Source organism: Entelurus aequoreus, linkage group LG13 (genome assembly GCF_033978785.1).
Source record: "Entelurus aequoreus isolate RoL-2023_Sb linkage group LG13, RoL_Eaeq_v1.1, whole genome shotgun sequence".
NCBI classification, from domain to species: Eukaryota; Metazoa; Chordata; class Actinopteri; order Syngnathiformes; family Syngnathidae; genus Entelurus; species Entelurus aequoreus.
Genome location: NC_084743.1, coordinates 14,029,835 through 14,049,834, shown reverse-complemented (window position 1 = coordinate 14,049,834; position 20,000 = coordinate 14,029,835). Strand labels below are relative to the sequence as shown.

The following is a 20,000-nucleotide window of genomic DNA, read 5'->3' as shown; positions in this document are numbered from 1 at the left end:
ATCTCTTATGTATGACTGCCATCTACTGGTCACACTGGTCATTAGACTATATACCAAATAAAATAGCTTCGAGGTCGGTAAGCGCAACCAGAATTATTTGGTACATTAGGTTGATTTTTAAGAAAATGATAGGAGCTTAAGTTCGCCTTATCGTCCTAGAAATATGGTAAAATATGGTAATGTAGTAGCCGTTACATTCATAATAACATGTACTATTTACATATTTTGCTTATTTTAAGCATCAATGGTGTAATAACTACTAATAATAACAGACTTCATGAGAGACATTAGTGTTTGTATTAACAATATCGCTAATACTTGGTTAATATTCAGGTAACAAGACGTAAATGGAGTATTTTTGGTGGTGTTTTGAAGTTTTTTTTATAGCGCTTTATGGGCGCAAAAAACCATTCCCATTAGCTGCATTGTTAGCCACCTCCTAATTGCCGTATTTTATGATTTAGATTGCAACCTGCAGTCCACTTGTATCTCTTATGTGTGACTGCCATCTACTGGTCACACTGATCATTAGACTATATACCAAATAAAATAGCTTCGAGGTCGGTAAGCGCAACCAGAATTAATTTGTACATTAGGCGCATCAGGTTGATTTTTAAGACAATTATTGGAGCTTAAGTTCGCCTTATTGTCCTAGAAATATGGTTAAATATGGTAATGTAGTAGTAATAATAATAATAATAATAGATTTTATTTGTAAAAAGCACTTTACATTGAGTAAACAACCTCAAAGTGCTACAGTGTATTAAAAAAATAAAATACAAATAAAAAGCTAAAAAAAAATAAAAACTAGAACAGCCTAATAGCTAGAACTAGTATGCATATATCTAAAACAAATGGGGTTTTTTTAAAAGAAGGGTTTTTAAGCCTTTCTTAAAAACATCCACAGTCTGTGGTGCCCTCAGGTGGTCAGGGATATTCATAATAACATGCAAAATTCTAAAAAGAAAAAAGAAAAAGTGCAGTACCCCTTTAAGTTAATTTTGCACTGGCAATATTGTGTGATTCCAGTGGAGATGCAGGGATTGAACTCGAGACAGGAGAAGCGTTGAAATACTACCACATCTCGTATACACATGAATAAATAACACGGCTACCCAGCTGCGACAAGAGCAGGGAGACAGTCACCTGCGTGGAAGCATGAAGACGTTAGAATGGCCTCCTGTTAGGACACTTCGTTCCTTCTAGCGACACTGCAAGCAACATGGCTCCTATTATCGAGGTGTGAGGGGGCCCGATTGTGCGTGTGTATTGATTTTATGTAAAAAAAAAAAAAAGAAGCTTGTTCTCAGAAATGAATTGCAGTACAGCTCGATACAAAGTGTGTATTTTATAAGGGACATTGCTCACAGTGTGGTAGCGCACTTAGCATGCATGGTGCAACACGGCAAAGCACACACACACACACACACACACACACACACACATTTACCGTCCAAAAAAACATCCCACTTGCCATGATCCACTCCCTCGCTACATTAGTGCATACGGTGCAAAAGCCACAAGCAGACGTCTACGAGGCGGACCCCGGGGACTCGTCCCCTCCTCTTACCATTGTCCAATAAGTAAAAGACCGGGCTGCAGTGGCTGGCTCTCAGACTGGCCACGGGCTCTGGTAGGACGCGGGGGTCATTGTGAAGGGAGCTTGGGTAATGAACTGGAATGGGGAAGATCCAACAGAACAGACAAGACTTTTCAGGGCAAAAAGGCGATGGACGGAACAGTGAGGAAAGAGACACTCGCCGGTACAGCGGGGCATTAATCGGCGCTCATTCAAAGGAGACATGTTAGTAACAGGTTTGAAGGGTGACATGACACACCAACTACAACTACAACTTTTCATTGTACATGTTGCAGGTCCCAGGTAGCCAGGACAAGCAGTCAGATAATAATGTCCTGTTGTACAGGAGGAAAAATCACACAGAATGTTTCAGATGTTTACAGACTGGTCGCTCTCATCAGAATTTATAAACAGAAATTATAAATCCACAATTCACTTCATTTCCCATATATTTTGTCACTTTGTATTATCATGTCAATGTATTTGACTTTATCTTCACCTCTATGTACATCAAAACACTCAATAAACTATCATTAAACCGTTACTGTATCACTGGAGTTATAATTACCATAACAATACTGTATGCCTTTGCCATATATTTTTTTACATATCCACATCATCACTCCAAAACAGGGGTCACCAACCTTTTTGAAACCAAGAGCTACTTCTTGGGTAGTGATTAATGCGAAGGGCTACCAGTTTGATACACACTTAAATAAATTGCCAGAAATAGCCAGTTTGCTCAATTTACCTTTAACTCTATGTTATTATTAATAATTAATGATATTTACACTTAATTGAACGGTTTAAAAGAGGAGAAAACACGAAAAAAATGACAATTACATTTTGAAACAGTTTATCTTCAATTTCGACTCTTTAAAATTCAAAATTCAACCGAAAAAAAGAAGAGAAAAACTAGCTAATTCGAATCTTTTTGAAAAAATTAAAAAAATAATTTATGGAACATCATTACTAATTTTTCCTGATTAAGATTCATTTTAGAATTTGGATGACATGTTTTAAATAGGTTAAAATCCAATCTACACTTTGTTAGAATATATAACAAATTGGACCAAGCTATATTTCTAACAAAGACAAATCATTATTTCTTCTAGATTTTCCAGAACAAAAATTTAAAAAAAAATTCAAAAGACTTTGAAATAAGATTTAAATTTGATTCTACAGATTTTCTATATTTGCCGGAATAATTTTTTTGAATTTTAATCATAATAAGTTTGGAGAAATATTTCACAAATATTGTTCGTCGAAAAAACAGAAGCTAAAATGAAGAATTCAATTAAAATGTATTTATTATTCTTTACAATAAAAAAATTAATTTACTTGAACATTGATTTAAATTGTCAGGAAAGAAGAGGAATGAATTTAAAAGGTAAAAAGGTATATGTGTTTAAAAATCCTAAAATCATTTTTAAGGTTGTATTTTTTTTCCTCTAAAATTGTCTTTCTGAAAGTAATAAGAAGCAAAGTAAAAAAAATCATGAATTTATTTAAACAAGTGAAGACAAAGTCTTTAAAATATTTTCTTGGATTTTCAAATTTTATTTGAGTTTTGTCTTTCTTAGAATTAAAAATGTCGGGCAAAGCGAGACCAGCTTGCTAGTAAATAAATAAAATTTAAAAAATAGAGGCAGCTCACTGGTAAGTGCTGCTATTTCAGCTATTTTTAGAACAGGCCAGCGGGCTACTCATCTGGTCCTTACGGGCTACCTGGTGCCCGCGGGCACCGCGTTGGTGACCCCTGCTCCAAAACATACAATATAGTGCCCAATTAGACATTATTTCACTGTCTTGTCTTTCTCGGGAATATCCACCTTTAACTTAATGCACTTTTTAGCGACATTCATTCAAATACTTTACTTTTCTTCATATTCTTCTTCTTATAATAGCAGCTTTAAGTTACTGTACTTGAAATGTTCATTGACCATTCCTGAGAGCTTAACTTATATAACCATGTCTAAACACAACAAAATAGCATGTGAAACCTCTTTCAGAACACACACATTACACACAAATACATTATAAAATCAATAAGAAAACGGGAGCTCTAATTTGGGAGTCTGAATTAGGATCAGAAGTTCCTATACAAACATTGCGCACTCACGTCGCCATTTTGTATTGATTAATGCAGCTGTGCACTGGATTCATTCACAAATACAAACTACAACTCACAAACACTTCAGAGTTAGGCTCCACCATCAGAATGTGTACTTAAACGTATAAAGATCACATGGATATTATTCAGTGAGTGGACTCACCAAAACTAACCTGTTATACAGGAGGAAAAATCACACAGGACGTTTCAGATGTTTACAGACTGGTCGCTCTCATCAGAATGACGAGAAGCTTCCGGTCTGCAGGTGATAGCATTCAATTGGGAAGAAACGCCCTACTGCCCCCTACTGACCAATTTGAATAGTGATAAATGTGGAATGACAGCTCCAAAAACGAATTCAAACCATAAAATAAAATAAATAAATCAACACAAAAATGTGACACGTTATGGGTGGGTCACATACACCTACATTGACATGATAATATTCCTATGTGTATGTGGATTTAAAAAACAGTAACAGTAAACTTGTGTTTTTTGTTGCAGACGATTAAAAAAAATTACGTTTTTTCACCTCTTGCTCAGGCACATTTTCTTCCCAAAGGAACTTCTGTAGCTTCCACCCTTGCCCCTTATCTTTCTTAGTGTAGATTCACGCACCTAGCAAAACATGGCTAGTGCTAACGTACACCAGAGCGAGAGGTTTTGTTCCAAAGAAAAGAAAAGTGTACCGTATTCTTCGGACTATAAGTCGCAGTTTTTTTCATAGTTTGGCCGGGGGTGCGACTTATAGTCGGGAGCGACTTATGTGTGAAATTATTAACACATTAGCGTAAAATATCAAATAATATTATTTATCTCATTCACGTAAGAGACTAGACGTATAAGATTTCATGGGATTTAGCGATTAGGAGTGACAGATTGTTTGGTAAACGTATAGCATGTTCTATATGTTATAGTTATTTGAATGACTCTTACCGTAATATGTTACATTAACATACCAGGCACGTTCTCAGTTGGTTATTTATGCCTCATATAACGCAGTGGTCCCCAAACTTTTTGTAGCTGCGGACCGGTCAACGCTTGAAAATTTGTCCCACGGACCAGGGGGGGGGGGGGGGGATTTTCAATTTTTTTTTTTTTTTTTTTTTTCATAAAGAAATACAATCATGTGTTCTTACGGACTGTATCCCTGCAGACTGTATTGATCTGTATTGATATTGTGTTTTTTATGTTGATTTAATAAAAATAAAAAAATAAATAAAAAAATTCTTTTTTAATTAAATCAACATAAAAAACAATTATTATTATTATTATTTTTTTTTTTTTAAATTTTATTTTAAAATTCTTCTGCAGCCCGGTACCGGTCCGCGGACCGATTGGTACCGGGCCGCAGAAGAATAAAAAAAATAAAATAAAAAAAAATAAAAATAATTATTAAATCAACATAAAAAAACACAATATCAATACAGATCAATACAGTCTGCAGTGATACCGGTCCGCGGACCGATTGGTACCGGGCCGCGGACCGGTGGTTGGGGACCACTGATATAACGTACACTTATTCAGCCTGTTGTTCTCTATTCTTTATTTATTTTAAATTGCCTTTCAAATGTCTATTCTTGGTGTTGGCTTTTATCAAATAAATTTCCCCCAAAAATGCGACTTATACTCCAGTGCGACTTATATAAGTTTTTTTTCCTTCCTTGTTATGCATTTTCGGCCGGTGCGACTTATACTCCGAAAAATACGGTAATCAGTGGTTAAGATTTGCGGCAACAGCCATGAAACAGATGATTGTGCGCTGCAAAGTTGGTTTAAAAAAGAGGAAATCGGAATTTAGTTCTTTGAAAAGTATTCCATACAAAGTACTATTATTCTTATTCATTACGATACTAAATCGATTCATAATTTTCAATCATCAATTTAAAACATATTTTTTATTTTTTTTTAATATAAGAATCTATTTAAAAAAATATGTTTTTAGAGATGTTTTTAGGCCATCTCCATGCAACCAGATGGAGTTTTTCTAACCTGCAACCTGTTTTGAAAAAGTTTCATTATAATTATTATACCAAATAAAACTCGGTTCGAACCAAGAATCGATTCTGAATCGAATCGTCACCCCAGAAATCGGAACGGATCGTTAGGTGCCCGAAGCTTCACACCCTTACCATTTACAAAACCCAAAACCAGTGAAGTTGTCACGTTGTGTAAATGGTAAATAAAAACAGAATACAATGATTTGCAAATCCTTTTCAACTTATATTCAATTGAATAGACTGCAAAGACAAGATATATAGTAATTAATTTAGAATTTAATGGCAGCAACACATTGCAAAAAAGTTGTCACAGGGGCATGATCACCACTGTGTTACATGGCCTTTCCTTTTAACAACACTCAGTAAAGGTTTGGGAACTGAGGAGACACATTTTTGAAGCTTCTCAGGTGGAATTCTTTCCCATTCTTGCTTGATGTACAGCTTAAGTTGTTCAACAGTCCGGGGGTCTCCCTTGTGCTATTTTAGGCTTCATAATGCGCCACACATTTTCAATGGGAGACAGGTCTGGACTACAGGCAGGCCAGTCTAGTACCCGCACTCTTTTACTATGAAGCCACGCTGTTGTAAAACGTAACTTGGCAGTCTTGCTGAAATAAGCAGGGGCGTCCATGATAACGTTGCTTGGATGCCAAAACCTGTATGTACCTTTCAGCATTAATGGTGCCTTCACAGATGTGTAAGTTACCCATGTCTTGGGCGCTAATAAACCCCCATACCATCACACATGCTGGCTTTTGAACTTTGCGCCTATAACAATCCGGATGGTTCTTTTCCTCTTTGTTCCGGAGGACACAACGTCCACAGTTTCCAAAAACAATTTGAAATGTGGACACAGAACACTTTTCCACTTTACATCAGTCCATCTTAGATGAGCTCGGGCCCCTGGGTGTTGTTGATAAATGGCTTTGGCTTTGCATAGTAGAGTTTTAACTTGCACTTACAGACGTAGCGACCAACTGTAGTTACTGACAGTGGTTTTCTGAAGTGTTCCTGAGCCCATGTGGTGATATCCTTTACAGACCGATGTCGCTTTTTGATGCGGGGATCGAAGGTCCGTAATATCATGGCTTACGTGCAGTGATTTCTCCAGATTCCCTGAACCTTTTGATGATATTACCGAGCGTAGATGGTGAAATCCCTAAATTCCTTGCAATAGCTGGTTGAGAAATGTTGTTCTTAAACAATTTGCTCAGGCATTTGTTGACAAAGTGGTGACCCTCGCCCCATCCTCGTTTGTGAATGACTGAGCATTTCATGGAAGCTGCTTTTATACCCAATCATGGCACCCACCTGTTCCCAATTAGCCTGTCCACCTGCGGGATGTTCCAAATAAGTGTTTGATGAGCATTCCTCAACTTCCTCAGTCTTTTTTTGACACTTGTGCCGGCTTTTTTTAAACATGTTACAGGCATCAAATTCCAAATGAGCTAATATTTGCAAAAAAATAACAACGTTTTCCAGTTCAAACGTTAAACATCTTGTCTTTGTAGTCTATTTAATTGAATATAAGTTGGAAAGGATTTGCAAATCATTGTATTCTGTTTTTATTTACCATTTACACCATAGATGTCCGATAATATCGGCCTGACGATATTATTGGCCGATAAATGCTTTAAAATGTAAAATCAGAAATTATCGGTATCGTTTTTTTTTATTATCGGTATCGTTTTTTTTTTTGTTTTTTTTTTTTAATTTAATTTTATTTTTTTAAATTAAATCAACATAAAAAACAAGATACACTTACAATTAGTGCACCAACCCAAAAAACCTCCCTACTCCATTCACACTCATTGTCACAAAAGGGTTGTTTCTGTCTGTTATTAATATTCTGGTTCCTACATTATATATCAATATATATCAATACAGTCTGCAAGGGATACAGTCCGTAAGCACACATGATTGTGCGTGCTGCTGGTCCACTAATAGTACTAACCTTTAACAGTTAATTTTACTCATTTTCATTAATTACTAGTTTCTATGTAACTGTTTTTATATTGTTTTACTTTCTTTTTTATTCAAGAAAATGTTTTTAATTTATTTATCTTATCTTATTTTATTTTATTTTTTATTTTAAAAAAGGACCTTATCTTCACCATACCTGGTTGTCCAAATTAGGCATAATAATGTGTTATATCCACGACTGTATATATCTGTATCGGTTGATATCGGTAATTAAAGAGTTGGACAATATCGGAACATAGGATATCGGCAAAAAGCCATTATCGGACATCCCTAATTTACACAACATGACAACTTCACTGGTTTCGGGTTTGGTAATAGATAGTTGCAGCCCTATTGAATATTTGTCTATTTTCCTATTATTTAGTGGATAAGTGAAAACAAATGTGTGCTGCCATCGGAAAAGAAGACAACAAAAGCTTCCGCACAAACCAGCTGTTTCTGTCATCATCCGAAAAAACATGGAGTCGGTGAGGTGAAACAATGATGTGCATCAACGCCGCCCACCCATGCCGCTTTGTGAAAAGAGGCATCTGACGCACAAAGGTTTGGCCTTGGATGGCGGTGCGGCATCGTGACTGCAGCTGCCGACTGGATTTGGTGTATGGAGGCACGTTAGGTAGCTAAGATAGCTCTAGGATATCTAGGACAACATAATTACCATAATTGTTTACATAATGCACGTTCATGCAAACGTGCAATGCGCCGAAAATCAAATCCAATTACCACTGTGCGTATAATGCAGCAACGTTATGAACAACTCAGACCTTTCGGTAATTCTGAAGGCTTGAAATAGACAGTAATTGGAAATACTGGCATTGTTACATTTCTCATAAAAACCACTTGACCTGCAAGAATCCATTCCCGGTGACAATATTCCTGCGCACCATCTCCAGTCCCCGACACGGCTAAATATACCCCGCCAGGCAGGACGCGGCTCGGCGGCGTGTCAGCTTATTAGCCCCGACTCCTGACGCGGTCCTACCTGGGGTGGAGGGGCGGGGGGGGGGGGGGGGGGGGTGTACGCTGCAGCCAAACACGGCACGGAGACCCGTCAAAACCGGGGAAAAAAACCCGCAAGACCCAGGACAGAAAGGCGACGGCGTTTCTGGAAAGGAGAAATGCAAATTACCGCGCCTGATGACAGAAACGTCGGACGGAATGCTAAAGAATGTCTGGGGGGTGGAGTTGAAAAACATGCGACGGCTGTCTTGCTTCAATAAGCAGACGACAAGGCAGCCGCGGGGGGGAGGTGGACGTTAAAATTCACCCCGTTCGCTTCAGCTGGCAAGTTCAAGCAACACATTTCATCCATCTCAGTTTCCATTATTCCCTGCAGTCTGCCATTTCTTCACTTGCTAATGACAGCCTTATAATCAACCCCAATGACTATGACCTTTTTGCACATCACGATTCTAAACGACTTGACACAAGAAGCACTTCTTTTCACATCATCGCCCTAAAAATTAACCCAATTTATTGTCTGTCTTACAAACCTGTTGGCGGTAATCCTAGAAACCGGAACTAGGGATGCCGTCAAGCTGAAGAAAGAGTCCTATCGGGTTCCTTTGGCTCATAGGACTCCGGAGGCAGCGGACAGGTCGCGGAGGCAAAAACTCGGACATGGGAGGAGTTCGGGGAAGCCATGGAAAACGACTTCCGGACGGCTTCGAAGCGATTCTGGACCACCATCCGCCGCCTCAGGAAGGGGAGGCAGTCCACTGTCAACACCGCGTATGGTGAGGATTGTGTTCTGCTGACTTCGACTGCGGATGTTGTGGATCGGTGGAGGGAATACTTTGAAGACCTCCTCAATCCCACCAACACGTCTTCCTATGAGGAAGCAGTGCCCCGGGAATCTGTGGTGGGCTCTCCTATTTCTGGGGCTGAGGTTGCCCAGATAGTTAAAAAGCTCCTCGGTGGCAAGGCCCCGGGGGTGGATGAGATCCGCCCGGAGTTCCTTAAGGCTCTGGATGCTGTGGGGCTGTCTTGGTTTACATGTCTGCCATTTCTTCATTTGCAAATGACAGGCTTATAATCAACCCCAATGACTATGACCTTTTTGCACATCACGATTGTAAAAGACTTAACACAAGAAGCACTTCTTTTCAGATCATCGCCCTAAAAATTAACCCAATTTATTGTCTGTCTTACAAACCTGTTGGCGGTAATCCCAGAAACCGGAACTAGGGATGCCGTCAAGCTGAAGAAAGAGTCCTATCGGGTTCTTTTGGCTCATAGGACTCCGGGTACCGACAGGCCAAGTTGTGTGCGGCTTCGGCGGTCACAGAGGCAAAAACTCGGACATGGGAGGAGTTCGGGGAAGCCATGAAAAACGACTTCCGGACGGCTTCGAAGCAATTCTGGACCACCATCCGCCACCTCAGGAAGGGGAGGCAGTCCACTGTCAACACCGTGTATGGTGAGGATGGTGTTCTGCTGACCTCGACTGCGGATGTTGTGGATCGGTGGAGGGAATACTTCGAAGACTTCCTCAATCCCACCAACATGTCTTCCTATGAGGAAGCAGTTCCTGGGGAATCTGTGGTGGGCTCTCCTATTTCTGGGGCTGAGGTTGCTGAGGTAGTTAAAAAGGTCCTCTGTGGCAAGGCCCTGGGGGTGGATGAGATCCGCCTGTAGTTCCTTAAGGCTCTGGATGCTGTGGGGCTGTCTTGGTTGACATGTCTGCCATTTCTTCATTTGCAAATGACAGGCTTATAATCAACCCCAATGACTATAACCTTTTTGCACATCACGATTCTAAACGACTTGACACAAGAAGCACTTCTTTTCAGATCATCGCCCTAAAAATTAACCCAATTTATTGTCTGTCTTACAAACCTGTTGGCGGTAATCCTAGAAACCGGAACTAGGGATGCCGTCTAGCTGAAGAAAGAGTCCTATCGGGTTCCTTTGGCTCATAGGACTCCGGAGGCAGCGGACAGGTCGCGGAGGCAAAAACTCGGACATGGGAGGAGTTCGGGGAAGCCATGAAAAACGACTTCCGAATGGCTTCGAAGCGATTCTGGACCACCATCCGCCACCTCAGGAAGGGGAGGCAGTCCACTGTCAACACCGTGTATGGTGAGGATGGTGTTCTGCTGACCTCGACTGCGGATGTTGTGGCTCGGTGGAGGGAATACTTCAAAGACCTCCTCAATCCCACCAACACATCTTCCTATGAGGAAGCAGTGCCCCGGGAATCTGTGGTGGGCTCTCCTATTTCTGGGGCTGAGGTTGCCCAGATAGTTAAAAAGCTCCTCGGTGGCAAGGCCCCGGGGGTGGATGAGATCCGCCCGGAGTTCCTTAAGGCTCTGGATGCTGTGGGGCTGTCTTGGTTGACATGTCTGCCATTTCTTCATTTGCAAATGACAGGCTTATAATCAACCCCAATGACTATGACCTTTTTGCACATCACGATTCTAAAAGACTTGACACAAGAAGCACTTCTTTTCAGATCATCGCCCTAAAAATTAACCCAATTTATTGTCTGTCTTACAAACCTGTTGGTGCCTGTCGTGGCAGTAATCCTAGAACCCGGAACTAGGGATGCCGTCAAGCTGAAGAAAGAGTCCTATAGGGTTCCTTTGGCTCATAGGATCCCGGAGGCAGCGGACAGGTCGCGGAGGCAAAAACTCGGACATGGGAGGAGTTCGGGGAAGCCATGGAAAACGACTTTCGGACGGCTTCGAAGCGATTCTGGACCACCATCCGCCGCCTCAGGAAGGGGAGGCAGTGAACTGTCAACACTGTGTATGGTGAGGATGGTGTTCTGCTGACGTCGACTGCGGATGTTGTGGATCGGTGGAGGGAATACTTCGAAGACCTTCTCAATCCCACCAACCTGTCTTCCTATGAGGAAGCAGTTCCTGGGGAATCTGTGGCGGGCTCTCCTATTTCTGGGGCTGAGGTTGCTGAGGTAGTTAAAAAGCTCCACGGTGGATGAGATCCGCCCGTAGTTCCTTAAGGCTCTGGATGCTGTGGGGCTGTCTTGGTTGACAAGACTCTGCAGCATCACGTGGACGTCGGGGGCGGTACCTCTGGATTGGCAGACCAGGGCGGTGGTTCCTCTCTTTAAGAAGGGGAACCGGAGGGTGTGTTCCAAGTATCGTGGGATCACACTCCTCAGCCTTCCCGGTAAGGTCTATTCAAGTGTACAGGAGAGGAGGCTTCGCCGGAGAGTCGAACCTCGGATTCAGGAGGAACAGTGCGGTTTTCGTCCTGGTCGTGGAACTGTGGACCAGCTCTATACTCTCGGCAGGGTCCTTGAGGGTGCATGGGAGTTTGCCCAACCAGTCTACATGTGCTTTGTGGACTTGGAGAAGGGATTCGACCGTGTCCCTCGGGAAGTCCTGCGCAGAGTGTTCAGAGAGTATGGGGTATCGGACTGTCTGATTGTGGCGGTCCGCTCCCTGTACCATCAGTGTCAGAGCTTGGTCCGCATTGCCGGCAGTAAGTCGGACACGTTTCCAGTGAGGGTTGGACTCAGCCAAGGCTGCCCTTGGTCACCGATTCTGTTCATAACTTTAATCGACAGAATTTGTAGGAGCAGTCAGGGCGTTGAGGGGATCCGGTTTAAAGACGCTTCAATGACTCGATGTAGCACAGACCACCCAGACTGAACAAACAATAACTTTGATCGTTACAAAATGGCACATCTCCTGCATATATGTCGGATTATTGACTATTTGAATCAATTGAGAGGTGAAAAATTTGCCACAAAGCAGATTTTGGGTATGGCCTGGATCCCCTCCAAAGGATTCCTCACTGGCCTAAAGCCAGTCCTTTTAAAAGGTTTAAAGAAAATCAATTAAGTTGTTCTTGCTTATAGTGAAACCACACTAAACAACAACGACAAACACACTTTGGAGGAATATTTGCACCGCAACACAACATAAACACTACAGAACAAATTCCCAGAATTCCCCGCTGCACCAACTCTTCCGGGACGCTACAATACAAACAAACGCCATTGGTGGATCTACAACTAACATCCACTGTAATGATACCAACTTCAATAGCGTATCTAGTCGATACTAGGGTGATTACATCGATATTTTTTATCGTCACTATTTTTTTTCTTCCTTTTAAAAAAATTCATATTATGTTTATAAAGTCAGGAAGTATGTCCCTGGCCACGTGAGGACTTTGAATATGACCAATGTACGATCCTGTAACCACTTGGTATCGGATCGATACCTAAATTTGTGGTATCATCCAAAACTAATGTAAAGTATCAAACAACAGAAGAATAAGTGATTATTACATTTTAACAGAAGTGTAGATAGAACATGTTCAAACAGAAAGTAAGCAGATATTAACAGTAAATGAACGAGTGGATTAATAATCAATTTTTTACAGTTTGTCCCTCATAATTTGGACAAAATAGAATGAGAAATGACAAATTAGGAGCCTTTGTTTGTTTACTTACTAGTAAAAGACAAGTTGTCTAGTACAGTGGTCCCCAACCTTTTTGTACTTGCGGACCGGTCAATGCTTGAAAATTTGTTCCACGGACCGGGGGGGAGGGGTAGTAAAAAAAAATTTTTTTTTTATTTTTTTTATTTTTTTTTTTGTCATAAAGAAATACAACCATGTGTGCTTACGGACTGTATCCCTGCAGACTGCATTGATTTATATTGATATATAATATATATATTGTGTTTTTTATGTTGATTTAATTTAAAAAAATAAAAAAAAAAATGTTTTTTTTTTTTTTTTTTTAAATCTCTTGTGCGGCCGCGGCCCGGTACCAATCGGTCCACGGACCGGTACCGGTACCAATCGGTCCACGGACCGGTACCGTGGTTGAGGACCACTGGTCTAGTATGTTCACTATTTTATTTAAGGACAACATTGCAATAATAAACATGTTTAATGTACCCTAAGTTTTTTTTGTTAAAATAAAGTCAATAATGCAAGTACCGAAAAGTATCGAAATACATTTAGGTACTGGTACTAAAATACTGGTATCGGGACAACACTACATACAGTACAATAGAAATACCATTGACCGATTTGGACGTTATCGACAGCATATCTGTATCGGCTTGCAAAAAGTTGACTGGCTGAATGAGCGCATGAATGAGCGCATGAATGAGCGCATGAATGAGCGCATGAACGTGTGCATGCCATCCTCAGGACAGGCACTTGATGGCGTGTCCTCCCCCACTGTTGCCATGACACTTGGGGCTTTAATTACACACCTCACTTTGTGCCTCAAATTGGCTTGGCACAAAACCCACATTTTAGTCATCCGGCTCCAGCTTGGACTCTTTGAGATGTCACTCCGTCTCCTTGGCGCGGACTCCTAACCAACACGCTGTGCGCGCCTGCACTGCTCAACGCACCTGGTTGCCAAAATAGAGCATCAGAAATAGGTTGAGCTATGACGGATACTCAGACGGGTGCTCGGTGTGTGTGGGTATTAGTGTTGTCCCGATACCAATGTTTTGGTACCGGTGCCAACAGTATTTCTGTACTTTACTGTACTTTTCAAAATAAAGGGTACCACAAAAAATGGCATTTTTGGCTTTAGTTTAACAAAAAATCTTAGGGTACATTAAACACATGTTTATTATTGTACTTAAGTCCTTAAATAAAATAGTGCACATACAAGACAACTTGTCTTTTAGTAGTAAGTAAACAAACAAAGGCTCCTAATTAGTCTGCTGACGTATGCAGTAATATTTTGTGTCGTTTATCATTCTATTATTTTGTCAAAATTATTAAGGACAAGCTGTAAAAAATAATTATTAATCTACTTGTTCATTTATTGTGATTATCTGCATATTTTCTGTTGCAACATATTCTATCTACACTTCTGTTAAAATGTAATAATCACTTATTCTTCTGTTCTTTGATACTTTACATTAGTTTTGGATGATACCACACATTTGGGCATCAATCCGATACCAAGTAGTTACAGGATCATACATTGGTCGTATTTCCTGAGTTTATAAACATAATATAAATGAAAAAAAACCCAAAGAATATTTTTTTTATGTTAAAAAATATCGATGTAATCATAGTAGTATCGACTAGATACGCTATTGTACTTGTAAATGGCTAGTAAGGTAACCTTACTAGCCTATATAAATCAACCATTCATAAATACACATTAGTAGGCTAAATTAACCTCTTCAACATGCTATTGTACTTGGTATCATTACAGTGGATGTTAGGTGTAGATCCACTTATGGGGTTTGTTTATATTGTAGCGTCCCGGAAGAGTTGGTACTGCAAGGAATTCTGGGTATTTGTTCTGTTGTGTTTATGTTGTGTTGCGGTGCAAATATTCTTCCAAAGTGTGTTTTGTCGTTGTTTAGTGTGGTTTCACTATATGGCACAGGTTTATGACAGTTTTGGCATTGTTCATACGGCCACAATTAGTGTGACACGTATGGCTGTTGAGTAAGTATGCCCTTCATTCGCCCGTGTGCGGTGTGTTCAAAGTCAAGATGGTGGTGTCATTAGTTCATTATCGGGTGTTAGAATAATTATGTATAAGTTATCACACGACTCTTATGCTTAAAGGCCGTTGCTATAGTTATTATCAATTGTGCTGAAGTTGTACTTTTCTATCTGTGCAAATCGACAGATAAAAAGTGTTTGTGTCCAAATCCGGCCTGCTGACTGCCAAGGCCGGACATCGAGTACCGTGACGCAGACAGAGCAGAGACAAGGCGATATCACGAGTGTCAGCACATTCGCATTTGTTGAATGGTCATATATTGTGTCTAACTGGGGTTGCTGAAATGACCCCGCCTCCTTCAGCAGCAGCTTCAGTGATGTAACCAGGGAGCTCCCGAATAAATAGAGGAGCACGTGGGCTGAACTTTAGAGCGTAGTTTGGATCTGTAACTAAGAGTACAGCCCAAAAAAAACGTCTCTCCTCAATTGAGCAAAATTGAACTCTGTCTCTGCATGATTCCTTGCTTCTTGTCTGTTTAATAGATGTCATCTATTTAAAAAAAAAAAAAAAATTAATAACAGAAAGAAACAATCCTTTTGTGCGAATGAGTGTGAATGAGTGTAAATGGGGGAGGGAGGTTTTTTGGGTTGGTGCACTAATTGTAAGTGTATCTTGTGTTTTTTATGTTGATTTAATTTAAAAAAAAAAAAAAAAAAAAAAATTATTGTGCGGCCCGGTACCAATCGATCCACGGACCGGTACCGGGCTGCGGCCCGGTGGTTGGGGACCACTGTTATAAGTGACCATCTGTGTTGACTTTTTTTTTTTTTTTTTTGCACCATGACTAGGATAGGTTGTTTGGACTGGGTCGTATTAATAAATTCTGTGCTTTTGGCATCAATAAAGCACACATCATGGTCAATGACCTGAGTCACTCATATTGTCCACAAGTTGGTTAAAATTTACCACACTTATTGAAATTGCACTTTTGCCTCTCATTATGAAAAAAAAAAACTGGGATGACTCTACCCTGCAAAAGTGAGCATCCCAATACAAGTTGTGGGGGGCGTGGCCTGCAGACCTGCAGCGAAGCTGGGTGTGCCAGGACCGGCTTCGAGATTAGCGACAGGTGTGTGGATGACACACCCGGGACTGCTGGTCTAATCACCTGTCGCTCTGTTAAAAGGCAGCAGCCGGGAAGGAAAGGGCAGTTGGTGGTGGAGTGCGAGCGAGAGCGAGACAGACGACACACTGGAGGGAAACCATTCGTGTGCTCATTTAAGTAAAACAGGGGTGTCCAAACTTTTTTCCACTGAGGGCCGCAAACGGAAAAATTAAAGCATGTGGGGGCCATTTTGATATTTTTCATTTCAAACCAAAACAAAATATATGGATTTTTTTGTGTTTATTTTACCTTTAGGGGTCCCGGGGACCATAAAGGGTCTCAGTTATTAAAATGTTAAAAATAAGTCTAGTTTCTATTATTATTTTTTATTTAACGCTTACAGTAAATCTCTATATCAACTTAAAAAAAAAAAAAGGTTTTATGGCTTTTCTGTCAAAAACAACTTTGTTTTTTATAGTAAAACTGAAATATGCAGTATTTAGTAATTAGAGCCCTAAAATATAAATAATGCAGGACACCATTGATTTTAATTATTTCATTTTTTTGAGTCATCACAGTGAAAAGATAAATAAAATACCACTAAATATATTTGGGATCCAAAAGGTGCCCCACTCATAAAGTGATACATTTTTATTAGGTTTTTTTAACTTTTAACACTTAAATTACGAGATCAACTTCAGATATATCTGTCAATTTTACATTTGAACTATTATTTTGTTTGTTTTATGCTCTTTTGTCAAAGAAAACTTAGTTTTTACATGGCAACTACACAATATATGCAATATTTACCACATAAAACCATTTTAAAGTGAAAAATTTGAACTAATTGGAGCTTTGAAAATAATTCATTATAACATGGATTTTTTTTGTCATTATTTTTTTTTTTTGGAGCAGTGGCAAAAAAAGAAAAAGAAAGAAAAACAAAATAAATTAAAAAAACAGCCTGCTTTGCAGCTTTTGTGTCAACATTGCGACTTTTTCTCGTTAGATTTCCCCTCATTCCACTTTTTTTAATGTTTTCATTTTTATTCTTTGCAATAGCATTTCCAGAATGTGTGGCGGGCCGGTAAACACTTAGCTGCGGGCCGCAAATGGCCCCCGAGCCGCACTTTGGACACCCCTGGAGTAAAAAGACGATGGCTGGGAAGCACCAAAAAAGGACTCATATTGCAAAATAAAGCACTGTTCCGAACTATGAACGAAGCTGTCATGTCCGTGATTGGTGGTCTGAGGAACCCTGAAGAGGAAGTCTTCCACACAGGTTTTTCCACTAAAGTTTCCCTATGTAAAGCAAAGTTTTGAGCATTAATGCGTTTTCAACAAAGCTCCGCGAATAGTTGCACCACAGCACATAAACCCGCAATGGTGTACAGTGTTTCCCATAAACTGCCAAGATACCTGTGGCTATGGGCGTGGCTATGGGCGTGGTTACCATAACATAATCGAGTAATTTGCATAATTTACTACAATGATTTGATTTTCTCTAAAAAGGCTCAAAAAATGTATACTTACTATTTAATAATAACAGTTTTGTTTTAAACGTCCATCCGTCCATCCATTTTACAATATAATTACAACACTTTATGTACATATTTATATACAGATTCGAACAATAAGTTATTCACTGAAATATATTTATTAATTGTGGTTCTTACAAAAAATACATCTTATAAAATATAAAAGCTAAAATGTCTCAAAGCTCTGCCCCTTTAATTAGTGCATACTAAATAATTTAACTTTAGCCTACTACTACAACCATATTATTTACCAGCAACATAAAGTGAAACAGAGGCAGAGGTGTCCTGCCACAGTCAGTAACAAATAAACAGAAAACAGTAGTGGTGGTAGATAGACACAGAGCTTCATCAAACATCTGATCCACTGAACAAAGAGCTCCAAAAATCTGGAGCTTTAGACTGCCATCAGTTTTACTCCCTACACTTAACCATGTGTTTCCTACTGCCTGCATACTTTGCACCCTTTGTTATATACAAATGTTGTGTTTCTAATATAAATACATTTCATAAAGTCAAATACAAATAAGGCAACAAGAGAAGTATCCTACACTTCTCTTTTGTAAAGTAAATCTGAACAGCTGATGCAATACATCAACTATATGATTTGCCTGAGAAGCTGGAGAGGACAAAAAAAAAAGCAATACATCAACTATATGATTTGCCTGAGAAGCTGGAGAGGACAAAAAAAAAAAAAAAAAAAAAAAAAAAAAAAAAAAATTAATTTAATTTTTTTTTTTTTTTTTTTTTTTTTTTTTTTTTTTTTTTTTTTTTGTGGCGGACGTAATTCTTTCGTGGCGGGCCGCCACAAATAAATAAATGTGTGGGAACACTGGTGTACGTAACCCCATCACAACATCAATGAATAAAACGCCGAAACATGAACCGCAACGCATGAGGACATCACACACACGACATGAGCAGATATAAACCTTCCACTTCTAAGAGCCACACGTCACTTCAATACTTCCGTCAGCACATCAAAAGACTGAAAGAACAAGCATCGAGCGAAACCGGCGCGGGCGAAAAGGTCAGCGGCCCCCCAGACAACGTACCGCGGGCGCAGCTGAACCTGGAGGATAATGGCTCCCCAACATAGCGCAAAGTAATAGCCTGGTGGAGCGTGTGTGTGTGTGTGTGTGTGTGTGTGTGTGTGTGTGTGTGTGCGTGTGTGTGCCGGGTTACCTGAGGTGGGCGACTTGCTCCTCTCCATGTCAACAGACTGCTGGTTGTCAGAGAGTTCAGTAAGGCCTGCCACAGGCAAGAGAAGATAGTAAACAGAAGGTTGGTGTGATTATTTGACCATCGGTGGTGAGACGCGTTCGACAGCTTCATGTCAGCCACTCTGAGACCTCTTTTCTTTTCTTTCTCTTTTAACCCCCTTTTGGAGAAAATATATGACGTTTGTAGCCCACTTATACCAATGTTCATGTGTACACGTAGATATGTAGACATACTGTACGTATACATTAGGGGTGTGCCGATACTGAGATGCGTGGTGATGAGCATTTAAGTCCCATCTTAAAACTCATTTGTATACTCTAGGTTTTGAATTGACCCCCCTTTTTGGACCAGTTGATCTGCCGTTTCTTTTCTTTTCTCCTCTGGAGAACTGACAACTTTTTTGCAATGTGTTGCTGCCATTAAATTCTAAGTTAATGAATATTTGCAAAAAAAAAAAATTAAATATCTTGTCTTTTCAGTCTATTCAATTGAATATAAGTTGGAAAGGATTTGCAAATCATTGTATTCTGGGTTTTAGTTACGAATTACACAACGTGACAACTTGACTGGTTTTGGGGTTTTGTACGTGAGTCAGCGGGATCTATCGAGAATTAGGAACCGGTACCAAAACACACAATAATCCCTAATACTGTATGGAAAAAAAGTTGCATTAATAATTGTTTTATAATGTATCGCATCCCTCGGAACGACAGGCCCCTTCTTTGGCTATTTTTAAAGGCCTACTGAAAGCCACTACTAGCGACCACGCAGTCTGATAGTTTATATATCAATGATGAGATCTTAACATTGCAACACATGCCAATACGGCCGAGTTAACTTATAAAGTGACATTTTAAATTTCCGGCTAAACTTCCGGGTGAAAACGTCTATGTATAATGACGTATGCGCGTGACGTCAATGGTTGAAGCGGAAGTATTCGGACACCATTGAATCCAATACAAAAAGCTCTGTTTTCATCGCAAAATTCCACAGTATTCTGGACGTCTGTGTTGGTGAATCTTTTGCAATTTGTTTAATGAACAATGGAGA

At 39.9% G+C, this 20,000-nt stretch overlaps 1 protein-coding gene across 8 annotated transcripts in view; it reads right to left on the bottom strand.

Annotated features, from left to right (window-relative positions):
* stxbp5l (syntaxin binding protein 5L) overlaps positions 1–20,000 on the bottom strand; it is a 516,749-nt gene that overhangs the window by 59,259 nt on the left and 437,490 nt on the right. For 5 of the 8 annotated variants that reach the window (XM_062067484.1, XM_062067485.1, XM_062067486.1 and 2 more), the window contains one exon: positions 18,912–18,977. In XM_062067484.1, the coding sequence (XP_061923468.1) occupies positions 18,912–18,977 (66 nt within the window). Of the gene's footprint in view, positions 1–1,570; positions 1,676–18,911; positions 18,978–20,000 lie in introns of all 8 variants that reach the window. The other 3 variants (XM_062067482.1, XM_062067483.1, XM_062067489.1) reach the window with 1 other exon arrangement.